Source organism: Bidens hawaiensis, unplaced genomic scaffold (genome assembly GCF_021521415.1).
Source record: "Bidens hawaiensis isolate Kalapana, Puna unplaced genomic scaffold, B.hawaiensis_p1.1 tig00002380_1, whole genome shotgun sequence".
NCBI lineage: Eukaryota > Viridiplantae > Streptophyta > Magnoliopsida > Asterales > Asteraceae > Bidens > Bidens hawaiensis.
In genome coordinates, this window is record NW_027491129.1 from 1,445,492 (window position 1) to 1,468,151 (window position 22,660).

Sequence of the window (22,660 nt, forward strand, 5' to 3'; positions counted from 1 at the left end):
GTCTATAAGATATGATTAGCCACAGAGTACCTCACTATGTGTGACGAAAAGTTTGACAATAGCCAGACTTTAAATTAGGAAATGCATTATGTGTGACAAACGGTAAAACAATGGCCACACCACAAACTACAAAAGAGTTTTTGACTAGCAAGTTCACATTTTTAGCCACATTGACAACAACACTATGTGTGACGAAAAGTTTGACAATAGCCACACTCTAAATTACGAAAAGCATTATGTGTGACAAACAGTAAGATAATGGCCACACCACAAACTATAAAAGAGTTTTTGACTAGCAAGTTCACATTATTAGCCACATTCACAATAACCTCCAGTGTCTATAAGATATGATTAGCCAAACAATACCTCACTATGTGTGACGAAAAGTTTTACAATAGCCACACTTTAAATTAGGAAAAACATTATGTGTGACAAACGGTAAGACAATGGCCACACTATAATCTACAAAGGAGTTTTTGAGTAGCAAGTAAACATATTTAGCCACTTTTAATGTAATATCTAGTGTATATATCATATAATTAGCCACCCTATTATTAAATTTAAGTGGCCATTTCTTTGCTATATCCGCACGATGTAGGTCACAATGCAAGCTTAACACAACCCTATTGGCCACATTAATATAAAATTCATGTGGCTGAAACATGAATTCATGTGGCTAAATAAATGCAATGGTCACTCATAGTAAATTGTCATGTGGCCATTTTCTACCGTTTAGCCACACTTATTGGGGAGGCTTCTTGATGGCCAGCAACTAATGTCTGTATCCTTTAGCCACACTTATTACCACATAAGGCCACTAAAAACTTTGTGTGGCCATATCATACACACGGTGTGACGACCTTTGGCCACATATGACCTGAACCAAATGTGCGAAGGCCTACGGCCACACTTTTTTCGTGTGGTCGAATGTCAATTTTCACGTAATGAATAAAAGTAAAAGAATTACAAAATGATGCTCCAACAACTATGCGTCCATCTAATTATTTCACTTTTGCACTTCTTAGTTCTTTGTATAGTCAAACTACAAGTTATCCAAACCAAAGCTTTAATCAATCCTGTAAAATAACGAATGAAGATATTAACACAAAAAATCGACCGACTACATAAACCGTTAATGAAACAAATACAAACCCTAACATGCGAACAAACAGAAAATGAAAATAAAACATCAAACTATGAGAATCGAACAATAGGCCACGAGAAAGGTTTTCATACCCGATAAACGGGAGATGATCTTCCAGATTTAATAATTGTTATTGATGTTTGAGATAATTAGTTAGACGACAATAGAGAGCAAAATAAGAATGTGAATTAGGGTTTCTAATATCATGATTTAAATAATAGGAAGGAAGTGAGTTGACAATTACTAATAGGAAAATAATGACTTGGCAATAATGGGACATTAATTTGGAACCCTAGAATAAGGGGGGAGGGAGTGGTTCTAAATCTATCACCCACCACACTCAATGGTGGTGTGCCACCTCACCTCACCACATTCCATCACTAGTGATGGAATTTAGTGGGGGTGGCGGTGATGGTGTGATGAGTTTTTTTTTTAATTTTATATAATAAATACTAAAATAAATAAAAAATAAAACAAGATTACATTAAATAAAAAATAAAATAAGATTAAATAAACGTTACAACGACAACTAAATTAAAAAAACCGACAAAAAAAACCTACGGCCCTTCCCAACCCCACTTGTCGCATATCTCGCGTTTGCGTTGAAGTAGGATCAATTTAAAGGGTTCGTCAAGATGCTCGTGCGGTTGTAGGATGAATGTTAAATCAGTGTTTTTTGGTTTTCATTCAAATGGTTGATATACGTCACGTTTCATTTTTAAAGCATGGGCTCTTTCTTTCGCTCCTTCGTCTCGGCCATTTCCGCCAACTTAGCCGACTTGTATTCGGCGAAGTCTTCGGCCACCGCTTCCTTTCCGAGTCTTGAAGATTCACCACTTTTCTTGCGATGCGGTCGTGTGGGTGTGGGTGTGTCTTCGTCGGGATCGTCTCTGGGTTCCTCGTTCAAGTTCATGTTCGGCATGTTGCATGACAAGCCGTCGGTAGACGTTGTGTAGTTCCCGGACTCGGAAGTTTTTGATCTTTTTGAAGAAGATCCTTTCTTCCTTGGAGCCGTAGGTCCATCCATATCGACCATGGGAATAGGTTCCCACTTCGGGTGACGTCTCGCAATATCCCACGCTTCCAAGTGGGGAAAAGGTCTACATCGGAAAACCTTGACATAATCACGCAAAGCGTCCTTTATGATAGTCGCCTCGCTCGCTCCGCTTTGTGGAGTTCGGGACTACAAAACATTTAGAATATATATATATATATATATATATATATATATATATATATATATATATATATATAAATTGTAAAAATAAAGTAATAGATTATAAACAAAATAAACTAAAATAGTTACCAATTGGACGTAACAAGCATTAAATTTTGACATTTTTCGATTCAAATCTCCCCACTTGGCAATCATTTGATCCTTGTTTCGTACGGTTGAGCCGGGAAGTTTCGAGAAATGTTCATTAATACGTCTCAATAACATTTCTTTTTTTTGTTGGTTTGCGCGTTTTTTTTTATTCGGATCAGTGTAAATAAGCCTTGGTCAAGGCGACCTCCTCATCGGGCAACCAACGCCTCTTCGCGGTTCATCTTCATCCTCCTCCGCGGGTTCATCTTCATCCACATTGACCACTTCATGACGAAAAGCACTTGCAAATTGATGTATAACATCGTTATTGTCTAGGGGATCGACGGACATTTGAGACGGTTGAGATTGAAGCATTTGAAAAGCATTATTTGGATAATTTTGGGTAGAAAAAGGTGGAATAAAAGGTTGGGTTTGATAAGATTGAAAAGATTGGTTTTGGGACGGTTGATAATAAGGTTGTTGTTGAGAAGGTTGTTGTTGGTTTTGGGACGGTTGAAAAGGTTGTGGATAAGGTCGTTGGGAAGGTTGTTTGTTTTGAGACGGTTGAAAAAGTTGTGGATAATAAGGTTGTTGTTGGAATGGTTGGGTTGTGTCGGGTTCATCTTGTAACCGAAATCTCGTCGGTTCGCCTATATTTTGTCGAACCTTTGGTCGGGTTTAGGTTTTCTTTGAACCCGAGCCACGTTTCTTAGAACCCTCCATTGGTGTGATGTTAAAATGTTGTGTGTAGTAGAAGATTTGAGTTGGATTTGAGTTTGTTTTGAAGATAGATTTGAGTTATTTATATAGGTAAAATAATTTTTTTTTATTAGAACCCCCTCCCAACGGTCATATTCTCAAACCTCACCACGTGATGGCCATCACGCTAACCCTCTCATCACACGTGATGAGAAGGGTGGCGGCGGTGTTTGCCAAGCCATCACGCCTGATGGTTTACCCATCACGCACCACCCCGAGTCCCCTAATAACATGTGGAAATTAAAGTTTGCTTTAATAGTATAGTAAGATTTATAAAAGTTGATAATGCAAGATGGAAGATTTATAATTAACAAGTGATTTGGTATTTTTTTTTTTTCTCTAAACGGTATGTTTAAACCTAACCTATTGTGGCTAGAACCCGTTTTGACCTGAAACCAAATTGAAATTTTTTTACTCGGTGTGGCCCGTTAGCATTTCACAAGCAGTAAAAATGTCAAGTAAATGTTCATTACAAAATAAGAATTATATATATGTGAAAACTTTACTACAAAATACAAATGTTTATATAAAATTCTATTAGATTGTAAATTTCTCTTAGAGCTCGTGTATTACACAGGTTTTTAACCTAGTATAAGAATATGATGATTTTACCAACTATGAAATGGTTGCTCTGGGGAGCTATCTCACACACAAGTGGTTCCAATTTCACTTACAAGTACAGAACATGATTCAGGTTCCAATTTCACTTAATTCCAGCAAACCAAGTTCAAATGCAAGCATCAGAAAACATACATACAATACGCCATCGTTTGCTGCTAATTAACCCTACTTCCATTAATAGTGTATACAAATTAAATATACAAAACAAAAAAAAAAAACCTCCAAATCAAGGCTATTGAGTGTAAATACAAAATCAAATAATTTTCATCAGGGTTTCTAATCTATCTTCTTCCACTAGCTCTGCTTCCACATTATCAAACTCCAACCATTGATAATATATTTCTTCATTACACACCACTTGTGTGTGAGATAGCTCCCCTACAGACCGCGGCAGCTCATAAATTCCTGTACAACCCTTCATGTAGATTGCTCTTAAACCAACCAACTTTCCCATCTCTGCTGGTAACTCACTCAAGCTTAAACAATCTGAAATATCCAAAATACTTAACTTTTCAAGTCTTGTGATCGATTCAGGAAGCTTTTCAAGTTTTGTACACGACCGAAGACTTAAGTTTTCCAAATTAGTTAACTTTCCAATTTCCTCTGAGATTTCACACATCTCGTTGCAGTTGGTGATGCTTAAAGTCTTAAGGTGGACCCCGTCACACAATAACCCCGGGAATGCCACTAAATCTTGACAGTAATCCATCTCAAGTTCCACTAGTTTTGGCCACACTTTGAGGTTGTTATTAGTACCAACTTTTGTTTCAAAAGCATTGCCTATTTTGCACATTATAAATGATACTTTCTGCAAGTTTTCTAAGGCTAAAATATTTACATTTAGTGAAGAGATTACAACGCGTTCAAGTCTAACCCTTGATAAATTGGATAAACAGCCAAGAAGATGGAGACTCTCAATGTATGATGGGTATAAACCGTAGTTTGTGACGTTTAAAATGTTTAACTTTTGCATTTCCTTCATGAAGTGAGGTAACGTGTATGTTTTTGATTTTATGTTCAACACCATGACCTCAACTTCTGGGACTTTCAAGTCACACCATCTTGAAGAGAACAACTCTCCTGCAAATGTACAGTTTTAATCAGTTATAAGAAACAAAAGCCAGAGTAGGTTCCGTTAAAAGATTAATGTCATATGTGAAACTTGAAATATTTCATATAATCCCAAACAGAAATTAAAAATATCATATATACACACCCAACTTTATTGAATTTTTACTTAATGGCTATTCTACCCCTTCCATTATATTTGTTTAAACCTTAATTTTATTGTATCTTTTGTGTCTTAATCGATATTAACTATATATTTTGAGAAAACTATTGTTTTTGGGTAAACATATATATATATATATATATATATATATATATATATATATAACTTAAAAGTAGCTAAAAAAAGATTAAACAAAATATGGGTTAATAAAAAAATTTGAAGTTAAAGATGAGCATACATGAAATTTCAAGTTTCAGAAAAATAAGGGTAAAAATGACATTTATTATACTGTTTTTAAAAAATTCGGCATACTTTAACTCCTTTGTAAGGGCATATATGATATTCTTAGTTTTAGATGGGTATAGTATGATGCTTTTCATGTTTGTAGGGGTATATATATCACTAAAAAATATAGGACTGAAGCAAGCAAGACCTGTAGAAATAGACAATATGCAGGCTCGCATGGGTTCTTGAACATTCAAAATTGATGCTGACAGATGTTCTCCATGTGCATTTATAATTAACCTTTTCCTGTGTGCAATTGGTACTTCTGGTTTGCTACTTAGGTGGATAGCAAGCTCCCTCAGTAAATCATGCTGTGTGACAAATTGCTTGTCGCAGTAGTTTACTGTTGCGCCTGAATCTTTCCTAACACTAAACAAAGTAATGAATAGGCTTGTAAACGAACTGAGCATGTCCAAGTTCGTTCATTATACTTTAACCAAACAAAGCATCAAACATGAACAATTAAACAAATGCATTCATGCTCGCTTATGCTCGTCCGCTAACAGTATAAACGAACAGTTAATGAGCGTAAACGAACATAACCTAACATAGACGAACGAACGATCAACGAACACAAACGTGAACGTCAATATGTTGAGTCAAAAAAACTAACAAACTAGACTAAATGCAATGAGTGATATTTATTTCATAAAACTAAACTAAACTAAATAGCAATGGACCTAAAAGAATTGAATGATTATTTACACAAACGAACTTAAAGAAACGTAAACCAACGAAAATAAATGAACAAACGAGGCATCATTCGTTTAACTAAATAAACCAAAAATGTTGTTCATTTATTAAATAAACGAACATAAGCAAACATCCGGTCAAAAGGAAGGTACACTGAACGTTCGCTTTGTTAGTAGTGAAGAAAGATTACGTACCCGCTGGCAACAAGAGTGACAAGATTTCTGAACGAAAGTCTAACAATCTTGTCAAACGTATCATGGCCCTCATGATCATGGTTGTATAAATGCACCCACATATCTAGAAGAGCGCTGGCTGGGATCCTTTGATCTTCTGGGAATAACCCAAAGTCCATAAAATATTCCTTAAATTCATTATCCAGTGTCTTGAAGCTCCTTTCTAGATGGTTTCGTACTTCTTCATTCAAATCTAGAACCAAACTGCCCTGAGACAAACTCTTTAGCATTGATCTCCATGCTGACTCATCTCTCCCGTTTAAGGAACTGCCCACCACTCTAAGTGTCAACGGATGTTTCTTGCAACGTTTCACCATCTATAAAACCGTTGGTCCTCAAATTAACGAGTATAAAAGAAACATTGCTTCTTTAAGATTTTAAAAGATAAAAAGGGTATTTTGGTCATTTTACCTAAGTTAGCCGTAGACCCCAAACTTGTTACAAAATTGAAACCACAAAACCCAAACTTGTTATGTTTAAACCTTAGTACCCAAAGATATTACTTAGGCCAAACCACAGGGGCCACTTGTGTAATAAACTCTATTTTCTATCATTCTATACTATAACAATTCTAATTGGTAGCAATCATTTGTTACTTTTTATTATTATTTTCTTATTTTTGGCTTCTTAGTTGACCATCTAATTTGGTTATTAGGTTTTCACGTATTTTTCTTGTATGTGTTAGTGGTGTTCTCAGGCCCTCGATTGGGGAGGCGCCAATGACCATGTTATCCTCGATAGTCACCGCCAAACCACAACACCACTATTAGGCCGTGTGTTGTGGCTTAACTACCTAATGCTAGTTATAGCCACGTAGAAAGTGATACAATAGTTTGCTGACCCTTTATTTTGAGCATTGTGGTTTAACTAGCTTTAACTACCCACTACCCCATACTCTTCACGCCTTCATGTGTTGCCCTCTTTTGTTTGCATTCTCTTGTTAATGTCACATATTTGTTCATGGTTGATTTACATGTCACTTCACATATTTTTAGGTTTGTTATATGTAAGTTATGGGTTTTAAAAGCAGGGGCTTTCGAGTGGCTAACTAAAATTATTTTTGAGTTATACGGAGAAGGGTTTCTTTGGGGGGGTTTAAACCAAAAAATTTAATAATTTCTACTATTTCAGGTGAATGTTTAAACCAAAAATTCACTATTTAACTAAAACTGATTTTGGTGAATATTTGCAGAACATATAACCCAAAGGCAAACAAAAGAAATGACAGATTTTGGTTTAAACCAAAACATTTAATAATTTCTACTATTTCAGGTGAATGTTTAAACAAAAAATTCACTATTTAACTAAAACTGATTTTGGTGAATATTTGCAGAACATATAACCCAAAGGCAAACAAAAGAAATGACAGATTTTGGTTTAAACCAAAACATTCACCATTTAACTAAAGCTGATTTGGGAGAATATTTGCAGACCATATAACCCAAAAGCAAACAAAAGCAAATCGTCTATCTCAGATAGCTTTAGGGTATCAAATATAAAGGATACAATATAAACAGAGTGTGTGTGACTAAATCGATGACTACTTTTGTGCATTTGGTGATGGATTTGCTCTTTTCTATACACTCGGTTTAGGTTTCAAAACTAGTTTACAAACAACTTTGAATGTCATTTTATTTGTGTGTACATAAGAATTAGTTTACACACGACATCTGATGAAGATACAGTACATTGGAACAAATAAAATAAGTGTATATTTTTATGATTGACGTTTAATAATTTGTACTATTTCAGCCTAAAAGGACAAAGATAATGCACTCTCCTCATCAGGTATGACACATTATATTGTCTAAAAAAACACACTGCCCCCCCCCCACCCCCAAAAAAAAAAACACACACACACGGCACCAGCAGCGTTTACACTTTACACCACTGAGCCGACATCTGATGCAAACAAACAGCCAAAATTAATATTTACTACAAAACCCCATCATATACTATTTCAGGAGAAGGGACAAACATGAAAACTGTATCGCCAACCACACCGACAATTTCAGCCACAACCAAATGCCTACGACAGTTTGACAGTCCAAGTAAACATATAAAACTTAAAAAGCTTCACACAGCCTACATATAACTATACTAACATCAACCCTGCCAAAACAGATGTCAACAAAGACAAGCGAAGCCGCACTAAGGAGTAGATGCCCCTAACCTAAATCTTTTGCTACTACAAGTCTACAACTGCATAGCCAAGGATGCACCGAAAATTTTTGAACATCAAACGAAGCATCCAACAAAAATGACTAGGGGTGGCAATCTTGACCCAAAGCATATCAAATGGGTCAGTTTGGGTTGATTTGAAAATTATATGGGTGGTTTGGGTCAGATATTTTAAATAAAAGGGTCAAAATGGGTTACTTGAAATTCCACCTTCTTATTTTCGGGTCAAAATGGGTCAACAAATTTAAACAAATGGGTCGATGTGGGTTAGTGTCCTAAGGAAATGTGGCAGGTTCGGGTCGGAACGGGTTTTGGAGTGGCACATTTTTCCACAAGATAGGTTTCGGCACAAAAAGGGGTATGGATTGGAACGAGTTCGGTTCATGTTTTGTCTCGGATAAGGTTTCGAGCCGATACGAGTTTTCGCACGGGATGGGTTGGGTTTCGGTTTCTTTTTGGTCGGTTTCGGATTCGTTTTCGGTTTTTTTTTTCGTTTTGGTCAGTTTTTTGGGTTTTTCAGTTCATTTCTGTTCAGTTTCAGTTTTTTAGTTTCGTTTTGATCGATTTTTTCGTTTTCGATCATTTCGGTTCGGCTATGGTTTTTTGTTCCATTTTCGTCGATTTTTTTTTTGTTTCGGTTCATTTCTCGGGTTTTTTTTAAACGAAGACAACGGAGGAAACATTTTAGTTTTTCTACGTTTTTTTGTTTTTGATTTATATTTTGAGTTATGATATTTTATTTTTATTTTATTTTTTTCTTTTTTTAGTGCCTTTTGATCTTAATAAAAAACCCCTCAAAAAATTCAAAAAAAATAATAAAAAAATCATAACTCAAAATATAAATAAAAAACATTAAAAAGTGAAAATAAACAAAATTTTTCCTTCGTTGTCCTCGTTCAAGAAAAAAATCGACCCGATCCCGTTAACCCTGACCCGCTCCGACCCGATCCCGTTAACCCTGACCCGCTCCGACCCGAACCAAAACAACCCTTATCTTAATTGACTCATTCCGACCCTAACCCATTTTGACCAAACCCAACCCATTTAGCACCCCTAAATTCATGACCCAATTCATGTGCAAATCTTTTGTTATGTATATACAATCCACATGTAGTAGATAAATAAAAGTGGTCATGTGACTATCCATAAACTATGTTCGTCTGAACTAAGTCGCAAGCCATGCAACTATGATGCAACTTTATAAATCAAACACTAAATCTATGAACAAAAAACACCAAACCTACAACCCTACTTTTCCCGCAGCGAAGCGCGAGCTTCAACCCTAGTTCATTACATTTATTAAGTGAATGACATTGTCATATTAATAAAGTATTAAGCTTTCAAGTGCATAAACATGAACAAATTCTTTTGTTCATTTAGTTAAATGAACGAACATGGGCACATGTCTCGTTCCTTCATTTATGCCCATTGATGTTCATTCACTTTAATTTGTTTATGTTTGTTCATTTATATTCAATTAAGTTTGTCAGTTTACGACTTAGTTTGTGTAAGTTTGTTCATTTATGTCCATTGACGTTAGTTCACTTTAAATTGTTTATGCTCATTTATTTTTCTTAGTTTACGACTTACATTTGTTTAAGTTCGTTATGTTATATCCGTTAGTACAATTATTTAAATTTTTGACCTCATTACAATTTACTAATTGACTTACGTTTGTTTAAGTTTGTTCATTTATGTTCGTTCGTTAACTTTCATTTACGTTTGTTAGTTTACAACTTACGTTTGTTTAGGTTCATTCTTTTTATCTGTTAATAATACAATCATTTAAAATTTTCAAGCTCATTACAATTTACTAATTTAGTATAATTTTTATAACTTCTGAGACCAACACATTGTTCACATTTACTTTTAATCGTTTTAGCTCAGTTATGTTTCTTTAATTAAGTTATAAGTGTCTGGGGGAGGAAGGAGTCATGTGGTTAACTACTCTGTTCAATAGTATTCTCAAATCAGGTAAGATACCAGACCAGTGGAGGAGCAGCGTTGTAGTTCCTATCTATAAGAACAAAGGAGACGCCCAATGTTGTGGTAACTACCGAGGAATCAAACTACTAAGTCATACTATGAAGCTATGGGAAAGAGTGATTGAGGGTAGACTTAGACGAGAAACTCAGGTTACGGTCAACCAATTTGGCTTCATGCCGGGGCGTTCCACCACAGAGGCAATACACCTTCTAAGAAGATTAATGGAAAAGTATAGGAAGAAGAAGCGTGATCTACATATGGTGTTTATTGACCTAGAAAAGGCCTACGACAGTGTGCCACGACAGGTGCTCTGGGAGTGCTTGGAGGGTAGAAGAGTGCCCAGGAAATACATAAGAGATAATTATGGATATGTATACCAGGAGTGAAACAAGTGTCCGTGCGCCAGTGGGGGATACTGATTTCTTTCCTGTAGAGGTAGGTCTTCACCAGGGGTCAGCGTTGAGCCCGTTTCTTTTTGCAGTAGTCTTGGATGAGTTGTCAAAGTCGATTCAGGAGACTCTCCCGTGGTGCATGATGTTCGCAGACGATATTGTGTTACTTGCTGAGAAAAAACAAGATCTAAACATGAGGCTTGAGGAGTGGCGAACAACCTTAGAGACAAAAGGTTTAAAGATTAGCCGATCTAAGACGGAGTACCTCCACTGTGATTTTGGTGGGATAAACGACAATGAAGACGCACAGATCACAATTGAAGGGCAGGTGGTCCCGCAGGTAACGAAGTTCAAGTATTTAGGATCATTTGTACAGAGCGATGGGGAATTAGACAGTGATGTGACCCACCGAGTTCAGGTAGGATGGTGTAGATGGAAAGCAGCCACAGGTATATTGTGCGACAAGAGTTTCCCGACTAAACTAAAGGGAAAATTCTATAGGGTGGCAGTTAGACCTGCAATGCTATATGGAACAGAGTGTTGGGCCATCAAGAAGGCACAAGTGCGGAAGATGGAGGTAGCAGAAATGAGAATGCTACGTTGGATGTGTGGGCACACAAGGCTAGACCGAATAAGAAACGTTGTGTTTCGCGAGAGATTAGGGGTGGCGAACATAGCAGACAAGATAAGAGAGTGGAGATTGAGATGGTTTGGACATGAAGAGAAGACAGACGACGAATCCTGTTAGATCCGTAGAAAACATTACTATAGAGGGGAGGAGGGGTAGAGGACGACCGAAATTGACTTGGGATGAGAGGATTAGGCATGATTTGATAGACCTAAACCTCTCCGAGGACATGGTTGAGGATAGGAATTCGTGGAGAAGTAGAATTAAAGTTAAGGATTTTTAGAGAGAATTGAATACCTTAGGGCTTAGACTTAACTTATTTAGGTCGCATACCATAATGGTATTTCCCTTACATATATTATTAGTATTATTATAATTATTATTATTAGCTTTTATATAGCTGTTAAACTGTGATCTTATTATTAATATTATTATAATTAGTAGTAGTTTGTATATAACTGTTAAACTTTGATTTCCTTTATTTTGCTTCATACACATGTACTTAGAGCCAAGGGTCTCTCTGGAAGCCACCTCTTCATTCCTTTGGATGGAGGTACGGTGTGCCTATATCCCACCCTCCCCAGACCCTACTTATAGCTTTGCTGTCGGTGGGATTTTACTGGGCATGATTGATTGATATGTTCCTTCATTTACGTTCGTGAACCGTTCGTTTGTACTTTAAGCGAATGAACATGTCCGATTCTTTATAAGCAAACACGAACCACAAAGCTCCGTTAGTCTAATTGTTTGTGTTCGATTGTTCGTTCGCTAAAAGTTAAATGAACGAACATGAACATGCACTGTTCGTGCTCGTTCGGTTTGTTTAGAAAACAGAGAATTTTGTTACCTGATTCACAAGATTGTCATCAACAGGAGGCCTTGGTCTCTTCTTACCAACACTAAATGCCGAACAATGAAAAAGAATCTTGGCATCTTCTTCGCTCAAAGGGTCAAACTGAAACACATCAAACTGCGAAAAAGTGGTTCTTGAAGTAACCAGAATTTTGCATCCTTTGATGTTTAACGGAAAATTATCAATAAACGTATCAGACCAGACATCATCCAAAACTAAAAGCATAGGACTTGATACATTCTCATACAAAAAGTTTCCCAGCTTATTTTTTGCATCTTCATTGCTTTGAAATGGAATGGGTTGGCCAGAGGGATTTGGATTAAACAGATCATTCACAATCGCCATGAAATTCGGCGTTTCTGAAACCGTCACAAAGAAGATGCTTTCCCTAAATTTCTCTGCCCGATTAGAACCACAACATATGTTTAGTACATTAAACAAGCAAGACAATTATTAATGTCTTCATACGACAGCATTATTATTATATGTATAATCAATAATGATATGAAGACTTTGACCTTGAATTTGAGGATCATAGCACAACATGGTTGCCAAAGTAGTCTTTCCGCATCCACCCGCGGCCGCAACAACCACAACGGAGCTTTCACTTTCGTGTTCATCATTGACATCCATCAAATCATCATCAAGAAGTTTAGCCTTGAGCTTCTTTAACGGTTGATCAAAGGCCACAATGCCTGCAGGTCGGACGGGCACACGCCAACCGAGTCTGCTCCTTTCGACCAAGTCAAAACCTAATAATCGATCTCTTCTCGTCGAAGAAAACGAACTAGTAGTGCTCAATGTCTGGTGGATCTGTTTCATATCCATTGATAAACTGTCCATCCGTTGTTTGACATCACTGACCTCCACAAGTGTCTGCTTGATATCCCGGGTCTGATCGGCTTGAACTTGGAGCTGAAAGAACCTTAGCAGCTTGCTGTTGACGTCTTTGAGCTTGAGCGAGTGAGTGAACTTCTTGATTAAGTTCCTTTTGATTTTCAAGCATTTATGTACGAGCTGTTGGGCGTCTTGGATTTCATCAAGGAACATGGCGGACTGGTGGTTGGGTCTATCGAGTATGTGGTTGAGTCTTACGACGTCGTTGATGATCGGGGTTACTGTCTGTAAGGTTTGTTGGAGCTGTGTCAGTTCAGGCTTGAAATTGGCTGTTGTTTTTGCTACAAATACAACAGCTTCACTAAGTTTCGTAATCGATTCGGAAACAAGGAAATCCATTCTAACTTCTTATTCTTGTTAAGACTGTGTTTGAGTGGAAGCAAGAGATCAGATGGATGGATGGATGGATGGGTTTCCACCGCTTTGCTTCTGTACAATGTCTTCCTTCTTAGAGTCAACGCATTTGGAATGAATTGGTTGAAAGAGAGAGAAATAACTCTTTTATAGTTTTATTTGGCTATAATCTTAATCTTAGTCCTATATATAAACCATGCGTGTACTAATAATGTTTCATTTCTAGGCATTGTCTGTCATGGGGCATCACTCAGAGTTATTTGTTGTGGGACGTCAGTCAGAGTTATGGTTTTTTGTTAAAAAAAGAGTGTAGTCATAATGCTCTATCTATGGACATTATGCGTCACGTGGCGTTCAGTCACTTTTATAATTTTTTGTTTTTTAAATAATAATTCATTACATAAATATATATATAATTAAAAAAACTACATTAAAATAAAAATAATACATCAAACTCATAAATAAAAACTACATTAATTTAAAAAAATACAATAATAATAATAATAAGACTAAATGTTGTATTTTTCAAAAATTTTATTTTGCCGAATTGTTTTTAAATATTGGACTCAGGTTGTTTTCGGATAGCTCGTTTGTTAAAACCTCGATGTCATGGTCTAATTTCTTCCTTTTAAGTACTTCGACGGCGTCCAAATTTACTTGAAGCCGTTGAGGTCCAAGATTTTGTATACCTTTGAGTCAAATTTTCATTTCTTTGAAATGACTTTCCATTTCGACATTCAAACTCATTAACGATGACGCTACCCCTTCCCTGGCTTCTTCTATATAATACCAGCCAAAATTTCGAAATATAAATGTTAAATTCTAAAAGTCGAAGGGCCAAACTATAATAATCGACATAAGAATAAGAAGTGGATATAAATATATGCTATGGTCATTTTATAAGTATAATTAAAACACTTCAGTTTGTATTCAAACTTTTATAACTTGAATGTTTATTTGAAGAAACACTATTTGAATTATGAGATATCTATAAGAAATAATTAAAATATGCAAAGTTTTAAAGATTAAAAATAAATAAACAATCGTGTGTGTATATATATATATATATGGGATATAGAGAGAACTTCTCGTAAAGAGAGAACTAAAGAACTAGTAAAGAATTATTTTTAACTATTTTTAAAATATTATTTTGTGATTTTTTTTCTTTCCTCCAAATAAGATGATATTGTTCCTAAAAAAATCGTCGATGTAATGCGTATGTGCATTAATGTGTATTGTATATATAAAATAGTGTTTTATTGCATATAATACAACACAGATACATTATTCAATACACACTATTGAATATATACAAATACGACACTAATAATTCTTTGCAAAACACATTATTGCATATATGTGATACAACACTAATGCACATATGCACTATATCGATTTTTTTAATTTTTATATATAATATAACACTATTGAAAATATATAATACAAACAACTATATATATACTATTCAACACTATTTCTAATATCAAAATGCACATTATTGCACATATGCATTATAAAAAAAGTCAATGTATTGCATATATGCATTACAACGTTAATTTTTTTTAATTTTTATATTTTTTGTGGTGAAGAATAACAATATATAAGAAGGTTGAAAGAAAATAAATTTTAAAAATATTTTTTTCAATTAAATTAAAAATATTTCATTATTAGTTTTTTAGTTCTCTCAATAAAATGGAGTTCTCTCATGATCCTCTCCCTATATATATATATATATAAATATATATATATATATATATATATAGGGGTGGGATCTAGAGAGAACTAGAGAGCTAGTAAATAATTATTTTTAACTATTTTTAAAAAATATTTTGTGATTTCTTTTTCTTTCTTTTTTCTAATAAGATGATATTGTTCCTAAAAAAAAAAAACTTGTCAGTGTAGTACTGTAGTGCATATGTGCACTAATGCCTATTGCATATATACAATAGTGTTTTATTGCATATAATACAACACAATTGTATTATCCAATACACACTATTGAATATATGCAAATACGACACTAATAATTGTATGCAAAACACATTATTGCATATACATAATACAACACTAATGCACATGTGCATTATATCGATTTTTTTTTATTTTTGTATATAATATAACACTATTGCAAATATACAATACAAACAACTATATATATGCTATTCAATATCAAAATGCACACTATTGAACATATGCATTATAAAAAAGTCGGTGTATTGCATATATGCATTACTCGTTAATTTTTTTTTTTTTTATTTTTTTTTGTGGTGAAGAATAACAACATATAAGAAGGATTAAAGAAAAAAAATTTAAAAAGTATTTTTTTTAATTAAATTAAAAATATTTTATTATTAGTTCTCTAGTTCTTTCCATAAAATGGAGTTCTCTCATGATCCTCTCCCTATATATATTATGTATTTTTAATGTTTAAACCCAACTTATAACCAAGTAAAAGCTTATTTAAAAATTTAATTAGTTTAAACCCAATATAAAACACTTTTACTGCCCAAATTATTTTTCCCCTCCTCTTTAACGATTCTCGGAAACGGTCGTATATCTGCTTGATTTGGTTTCAGCATATTCACATTGGGTATAGGCCTTATAGCATATTTGTTACTAATTTACTGTGAGTATTGATTGCCTTTTTTTATGTTAAAGTAAATGTTAGTTGAGGATTTATCTGATTCAAGTATCTTATTATTTAGTTGGATTGGATGGGTTACGAATTAATTTCAAGTATGGGATTGATTAACGTTTCGCTTGTTTAGAATGCATATGGTATTACGGATGCCCACACTACGGCCCCAAACCCACCTGTATTGAAACACAAGATACTAATGTATTCTATAATCTTAGTGTTTTTAAGTTGTTAAAACTTGAAATGATTATAAACATATCATTTCATACAAGTGCAGATAAACAATGGATATTTCTAGTTGGTTTTGGGGTTAGTTTAAGATCGGGTTTTGAACAATAGGAATCATAGGTAATTTTTTACTATATTTTCAGGTATTCATCCAGACAATCGCGAAAGAGGTTGTAATCATATTGAAGAGGACAGCTTTAGCTGTCACACCATATACAGTGGGCATTCTATCTCAAGTCAAAGGCGTTGACTTCTGGTAATTAAAAGACCCCGACGATGTCAGCATAGGAGTGATTAGTGGCACGCGAGGGATCGGGAAAACTACCATTGCCAAAGTCGCTTACAACTTACATTTTCAAGATTTTGAAGCAAGCAGCTTTCTTGCAAACATTCAACAAGATTCTGATCAACAAAATGGTTTAGTACGATTACAGAGTCAACTCCTTTCAGATGTTTCAAAGGGGAAAACACAGAAGATATATAACACGGATGAGGGTGTCGTCAAAATTCAGGACGCTATATCTCAAAAAAGAGTGTTACTTATTCTTGATGACGTGGATCAGATTGAAGAGATTGACGCTTTGATCGGTGTACGATACTCTTTTGTTAAAGGCAGTAAAATCGTCAAAACCACATCGCGTGAGCGATTACTATGTCACCAAAAGAATAAAATGTTTAGGCTTAAGCAACTGGATGATGAAGATGCTCTAAGGCTGTTCTGTTACCATGCCTTTTCACAAGACTGTCCAATGGAAGGTTACGTGGAATATTCTAGAAGAGTGATACAACACTGTGAAGGGCTTCCATTAGCTCTTCAGGTCATGGGCTCGTCGTTGTTTCGAAGAAACGTGGAGTTTTGGTCAAGTGCTATAGAGAAGCTGGAAGCAATACCATATGAACAAATTCGCAAAACATTAGAAGTTAGTTACAAGTCGTTTACATGATGATCATGACAAGCGATTGTTTCTTGAGATTGCTTGGTGTTATGTTGGAGAAGACATGGATAATGTGGTGAAAAAGCTGGAAGAAAAATATTTCTACTCCAAAGTTGGTGCGGAGAATCTTATGGATCGATCTCTCATAAGTGTTGACAAAGATAGCAAGCTAGTAATGCACCACTTGGTTCGGATATGGCCAGAGCTATTATCCGTCAGGATAATTCTTGGAAACTTAATATTCATAATTCGTCTCAAGTAAGAACTGTAAGTTATTTTTTATCTACAACCTGAAATTGTGAATGGGTAAAAATTAGATCGAACGGGTTTCCATGTTAGTAAGTTGTCAAGTTGAAATTGTTACCTCTAGACTTTGCTAAACATGAGTTACTTTGTTCATCAGGAGGCCATTACAAGCAAAGGATCTCCGGTATGCGAGAACGATAGGTGTGGAAAACGAAAGTGTTCGGTAGATTATGAAGGTGAATCAACGCCACCCGATGGAGAATGGTCAAGCTTGTTTAAGCGTTTGTATTTTGGCTTCTCATCTTTGTTCGAGCCAGCAACTCGATTAACAAAACTGCTCACAAGAAAACACAGAAAATGTTCTAAACTTAATTCTCACTAAAAACAACCGACTTCTAATATAATTATGAAGAGGTAGGTCCTCGCAAAGCCCAGTTGGACCCGCAAGACACACCTTGAAGAGGTACGTCTGCGCAAAGACTAACTGGTCCCGCAGGACCCACCATGCTCAGAGAGATGAAGACCTTATGCGCAATAAGCCAGCTGTTCCCGCAGAAAAGCCTCCCTTGGTACAGTACCCTGCCTGTTCCCGCAGCTATGGGTACAAGCCAAGAAGGAAGGCTACCCGCACTAACGGTAAGGCTACACGCATAAGGCACTAACTCTTATACTTCAGCAATGTCACCTGAAGAAGGAATGAGTAAGGCGGGAATATTTCCGCCCAAAAGAGCCAGTCCGTACGCTTCTGGAAGATCTTCTGTACTATACCTGCCAAGGTATGGACAAAATAGACAAGATCTGACCAAAGCAGCCCATGAACCAATCACAGGGTGACAGCTCACAGACAATAGTACGAGGAGGAGCACGCTCCGGTACAAAATGTCACTATCAGCCGCTGCCTACCCACCAACTCCCATCGTGGCACGTACATAGCCCGTAGTTGGTGGAAAAGGAATATTATACAGCTGGCCGTACCTGCTTGGAAACCTACCTTCGGCTATAAATACTCCAACACCTTGGAACGGTATCATTATCATATATCTTATCTTCTCTAGCTATTTCTCTCAATATACACTTATATTCAGAGCAATCTAGTCTGATTCTCACGCCGGAGGGTGGTCACAAGGAGGAACCCCCCTTCTCAGTGACGAGCTCACAGTGTCTGTTTTGCAGGTCAAGAAGAATAACCATCTTTGCCGGACCTAACCCTCGTGGGAAACATCTAGTAACCCTAAGATTATCCGTAATCTGCCGGGGTCATTTAGTGTTTCTTCAAATTATAAGATTGTTTAAGGTAAAAGGATTAGTATATTCTTTGACCTTAGTAGATTCCAAAAACTGAGTTTAGGGTGTAAATCATGTTGAGTTGTGAGCTAAATTTACCAACCTAAACAGAACCCATATTTTTATTCGTGTTAGAAACATTAACCCTAAGATGTACGCACTTAAAATTGTGTAATCCAAACACGACATGTTTAACTTAGGTGATGGTTTAACAAGCAGTAATCAAGTTGTGAACTTGTTAATCAGGTTACTTGGTTGTAAAAAATGGGTTACTTGATTAGATATGAGAAAGAAAAAAAAAGCATGATTATTAAACGGATCAGTTCAGTAAGCAGTTCCCCTAGATACCATATTTAGAGTTGAAGGTACCAATGAGAGTGAATGGTACCACCATGTTTTTAGTTCCCCTAGATACTGTATTTAGAGTTGAAGGTACCAGTGAGTAGGGATGAGCAAGGTACCGGACCGGTACCGACCGGTCCCGATACCGAAAATCCCGATCCCGAAAATCCCTAATTCTTAATACCGGTACCGGTACCGAAATATTTGGTTCGGTACCGGTACCGGGATTATACCGGTACTGGAGGTAAAATATCGGGAAATACCGGTACCGTACCATACCGTACCGGTACCGGTACAGTACCGATCCCGAAACTTAAAACTTTGGTACCGATTCGGTACCGATTTCGGTACCGGTCCCGATTTTGCTCATCCCTACCAGTGAGAGTGAATGGTACCACCATGTTTTGGTTGAGCATACTCTTGACATAAAAGAAGCACAAGCAGAGACGGAACCACAGGGGGGTCAGGAGGGTTTAGGGCTCCGGCCGGCCGGAATTGGTGAATATAGGATGACTGAGATCAACTTCTTTTTTAATAGTTTGAACCTTAGACAATCATTGCTGGAGTAATAGAAATTAGAGAAGAAGAGTAAAGAAAAGATTCCGTATTTTTTTTTCCGGTGATGAAGGCTATATAAACGCAGAAATGCTGGTCATCGATATTTGGGGAAGTAGAGTTAAATGAATTATTTTTAATATTTATTTATTGTTAAGTGGATTTAGCCACTCAATGCCTATATGTAATAGTTTTGACACGTTTCTTCTTGACTAGAAAGAAAGTGATCTGGCAGGTAAATAGTTTTGTATTTATTTTACTTCTTTAAAACTAAAATTTACCATCAATTAATTTTTCAACTTTCATTTATAGATTTATTAACGTTTTTTTTATTCTACTTTACTTTATTTATTTGAATTATTTACTTAGTTATGTTCGGCTTTATTATTTTATTATTATTATTTGATTTTTTTAAAGTTTTTATATATTTTCGACAAAGTATACAGTTAAGGAACAATTTTTACTATTTATAACTGAATTTATTAATTTATTTTATTTGAAATTTTCTAAATTTGTTTCTATCATTTTAACAAAATATATAATTAAGGCAACGTTTTTATTATTTAGAAACAAATTATTGTAAGGAATGAAAATATATCAGGATAAGCTATTGATAGAAATATTAAGAATATTAGCTAACAATACATGCATTTAAACGTTCAAATATGATATAAAAAATATTTTTGTTATGATCCTCCGATCGAAATGTTCTGGTTCCGTCACTGAGCACAAGCATCCCATGTTCTTGACTCTTTTAAAATGACCCGAAGCCACACAGCCAGCTAAGTTTGCCAGGTCTAGAGCTTACATGTCATAACTTTCAGCCTCCACGATGGTGTGTTCTCAAGTCCCGTATCGATAATCAACACACAAACTAAATGAATAACTCTCGTTTATATTAATCAGAAAATATCACTCTAAAAACTGATAGCAAACCCTCAAACCCTAACTCGGTTTGACTCTTGATGAACCCTAACTCGGTTACACCAAACTCACCTATTCTAATGTCTAACCATAACTCGATTTATATAGACTAACCCTAACTTGTTAGCCAAGACATTACTATATATAATAAAACCTAATTATTGGGTTGGGCCTTACACTTGGGCCAAACAACAATTGATCCAACAATCACCAGCCGCAATTGTTGTACCCGAGTCACCCGACTCACCCCCTAATTTCCTACTCGAAATTGGCGGGTCTTCAACTTCACGCTTGTCATCATTCTCTTGATTCTCCCGAGGCTTTTCATGATCTCTTGCAATGTCCTTTCAGCTCCACTTGGCTAGAAGACACACTTGTTTCGTTTGATCATTACACGCCTTCCCTTGGGCTTGAATCACTTTCTTAACCATGCGTTTAGTTTCTTGAACTCTCTTCTTTGGACTTTGAATTTTGGAACTTGGATCTTTTATTGGAATCTGACTCGTAACCGGCTTGTCTTCTTTCAGTCCAATACTTTGAAGATCTCTACCTGCAAAATTCTTCATTCCACTTATAGCTAGTTTACCGGGACTTGTTACCTTGATGCTAATCTTGTATAATCGATTCTTGGTCCTTGTCACCTTCATCAAAAGCTTACCTGCATCATCTTTAATGGTTAGCAAATCGTGTTTCATGTGAATCTCGCATCCATCTTCCGTTGCTTGACCAAGACTTATGATATTGCACTGTAAGCTCGGGATGTAGTAGACATCGGTTAACAAACGTTGCTCCCCTGTTTTTCCTTCAATTAAGACCGACCCTTTTCCCGGAATATCAATACAAGATTCATCTCCGAACTTCACCGTTCCCGTGACTTGTTCATTCAATTCATAAAAATACGATTTATTACCCGTCATGTGATTCGATGCTCCGTTGTCGAGATACCAAACATCTTTCTCCATCGGCTCAGTTTCGAAACGCTTTGGAATCACACCGTCTTCATTCAGAAAAACCGTTTTCTGATCACCTTTAATCATAAATAAACTTGGATCAAAATCATCAATTTTGTTCAAATTAGACTCTTCCTTTTTCTTCATACGTTCCGGACATGTAGACGCAAAGTGACCGAACTCATCACAACGGAAACACTGAACCTGTGACATATCCTTTATTCTCCATTGAAGATCCTTTCTTTGACCCGTATACCTTGACCCACGATGTTGACCATCTCGGTTTTCACAACCATCTTGATCCTCATCCTCTCGGTCTTGACCTCCGGTTTCCCGGCCTCTTCCACGTCCCTGTGAACTCGGCCAACCCTTACCTCGGCTACCGGACTGATCATACGACTTACCTTTGTAACTACTTTCCGACCGATTGAAAAGTAACTGACCTTGTAAATTTGAAGCACGTTCTCTCCCTCGTAGACGTTCCTCAAACGCCTTAAGTCTTCCAACAGCATCTTCAAACCTCATACTATCGAGATCAACCGTTTGCTCGATTGATGCTACCAAGTTGAAGTATTTGTCTGGAACCGCATCCAGTAACTTCTTCACTAAGACATCTTGCTCGAACACGTGACCAAGACCCGTTGCCTTTGAAACCATACCGGTTATTTTTCCCGCAAACTGATCAACAGTCTCGTCTTCCGCCATCTTGAGTTTCTCAAATTCACTTTTCAACGTCAGTAGTCGAGCCTTTTGAACTCGCTCGGCCCCAACAAACTGTGTCTTCAAATCCGCCCATATTTCTCGAGCATTCTTGTATTGAGAAACCTGAAGAAGAATATTACCTTCCATAACTTGGAACAAAAACGACCTTGCCGTTTTATTCTTCTTCGCATCAATAACCGCACCCTCATTCGGTTGAACAACTTCCCATAACTCTTGATCATCCAAGATCGCTTCCACCACAATCGCCCATGTGATGTAATTAGTTCCGTTCA

At 36.2% G+C, this 22,660-nt stretch overlaps 1 protein-coding gene across 1 annotated transcript; it reads right to left on the reverse strand.

Moving 5' to 3' along the window:
* Positions 1-4,025: 4,025 nt before the first annotated feature.
* Positions 4,026-13,549, reverse strand: LOC143619049 (putative disease resistance protein At5g66910). Its single transcript, XM_077091077.1, has 5 exons — positions 12,831-13,549; positions 12,307-12,710; positions 6,234-6,589; positions 5,495-5,715; positions 4,026-4,910 (listed from the first exon to the last, which is right to left on the reverse strand). The coding sequence occupies exons 1-5, from the start codon at positions 13,546-13,548 to the stop codon at positions 4,084-4,086; spliced, it is 2,526 nt and encodes an 841-aa protein (XP_076947192.1). The 5' UTR covers position 13,549; the 3' UTR covers positions 4,026-4,083.
* Between the last annotated feature and the right edge of the window lie 9,111 nt (positions 13,550-22,660).